The sequence below is a fragment of the Nothoprocta perdicaria genome, unplaced genomic scaffold, assembly GCF_003342845.1.
Source record: "Nothoprocta perdicaria isolate Ctin4 unplaced genomic scaffold, notPer1 scaffold_1268, whole genome shotgun sequence".
Classification (NCBI taxonomy): domain Eukaryota; kingdom Metazoa; phylum Chordata; class Aves; order Tinamiformes; family Tinamidae; genus Nothoprocta; species Nothoprocta perdicaria.
The window spans coordinates 1-1,191 of NW_020454392.1; the positions used below are offsets into that span (position 1 = coordinate 1).

Below are 1,191 nucleotides of genomic sequence, written 5' to 3' on the forward strand. Positions count from 1 at the left end.
TCCCAGTCCCTGGTGAGTCCCAGTGTGTCCCAGTATATCCCAGTGTGTCCCAGGAAGTCCCAGTGCTTCCCAGAATGTCAGGAATCCTGGGATATCCCAGTTTCTACCCCCMCYCCCACCGTGTCCCAGTCCCCGGTGAGTCCCAGTATGTCCCASTGTGTCCCAGTAAGTCCCAGTCAGTCCCAGTGCTTCCCAGAATGGCGCTGTTGCCCTGGCAGGTCCCGGCGTGTCCCGGGAACTCCCTCATTCCCGCTGTGTCCCATCATGTCCCAGTATGTCCCATTATGTCCCAGTATGTCCCAATATATCCCATTATGTCCCGGCCTCCCGCCGCTGGGAGGCGCTGTCGCCTCCCAAAGCGACTCGCTGGTGCCAACATCTCTATGATCCCCCGCGCAGGAAGTGACGTCTCCCGCCGGCTCTCCTCTCGCTAGCCGCACCAATGGGCGGGGCGCTCGCTGTGGCCGCCCCGTCTCTATGGTCGGTCCTCCGGGAAGGCGGGGCGGTGGAAATGCCTTCCCCGCCACGTGATCGAAACGCGCTCTGTGACGTCACGGAGTTTGCGGAAGTGCGCGGGAGAAACCGGGAGACGCGGAAGGATCGGGGTGAGGAGGGGGGGAGCGGGTCCTAGAGCGGGGGGGGTCTAGAGGGGACCGGTACCGGGGAGGGGGGTCATAGAGACGGGCGGGGGGCGGTCATGGCGCCGGGGGGTCATAGAGACGGGTGTGGGGGGGGGGTCTACAAGTGCCCGGTACCGGCGGTCCGTAGAGGCGGGCGGAGCAGCCATGTTGGGGGGGGCGCTCGGTACCGCGTGCGGGACCATAAAGAGGAGCTGGGACCTCCAGGGCGGGCCGTGGGCGGTGGAGCGCGCCCGGGAGGGCCCGTGGCGGGCGCCGACACCATAGAGAGCAGCGCGGCCCCCCCCCTACCCCCCCGCCGGGGGTGCGTTGGACTCCCGGGACCATAGAGACGAGAGCGAGAGGGGCGGGGCGCTCTCTATGATCCCATCGGCGGCCGCGTGCCGCCTGCGGGAGCGGCGCTCTGGGAGGGCGACCATAGAGAGGAGGGCGACCATAGAGAGGGGGGCGTGGCCCGAATGGGGCGGGCGTTCTGGCTCGCTGTTGCCTAGTGATTGGCGGGGCTTCCTGTTGCAATGGCGGTGGGGCGGGGCTTATGACACGGGGCGGGGCT

General features: G+C 67.8%; 1 protein-coding gene across 1 annotated transcript in view; it reads left to right on the forward strand.

Annotated features, from left to right (window-relative positions):
- Window positions 1-434: 434 nt before the first annotated feature.
- CHMP2A (charged multivesicular body protein 2A) overlaps window positions 435-1,191 on the forward strand; it is a gene marked incomplete at both ends in the record, with an annotated part of 3,948 nt that continues 3,191 nt past the window's right edge. Inside the window, one exon of the mRNA XM_026033264.1 lies at window positions 435-605. Within this exon, the coding sequence (XP_025889049.1) occupies window positions 435-605 (171 nt within the window). The remainder of the gene's footprint in view (window positions 606-1,191) is intronic.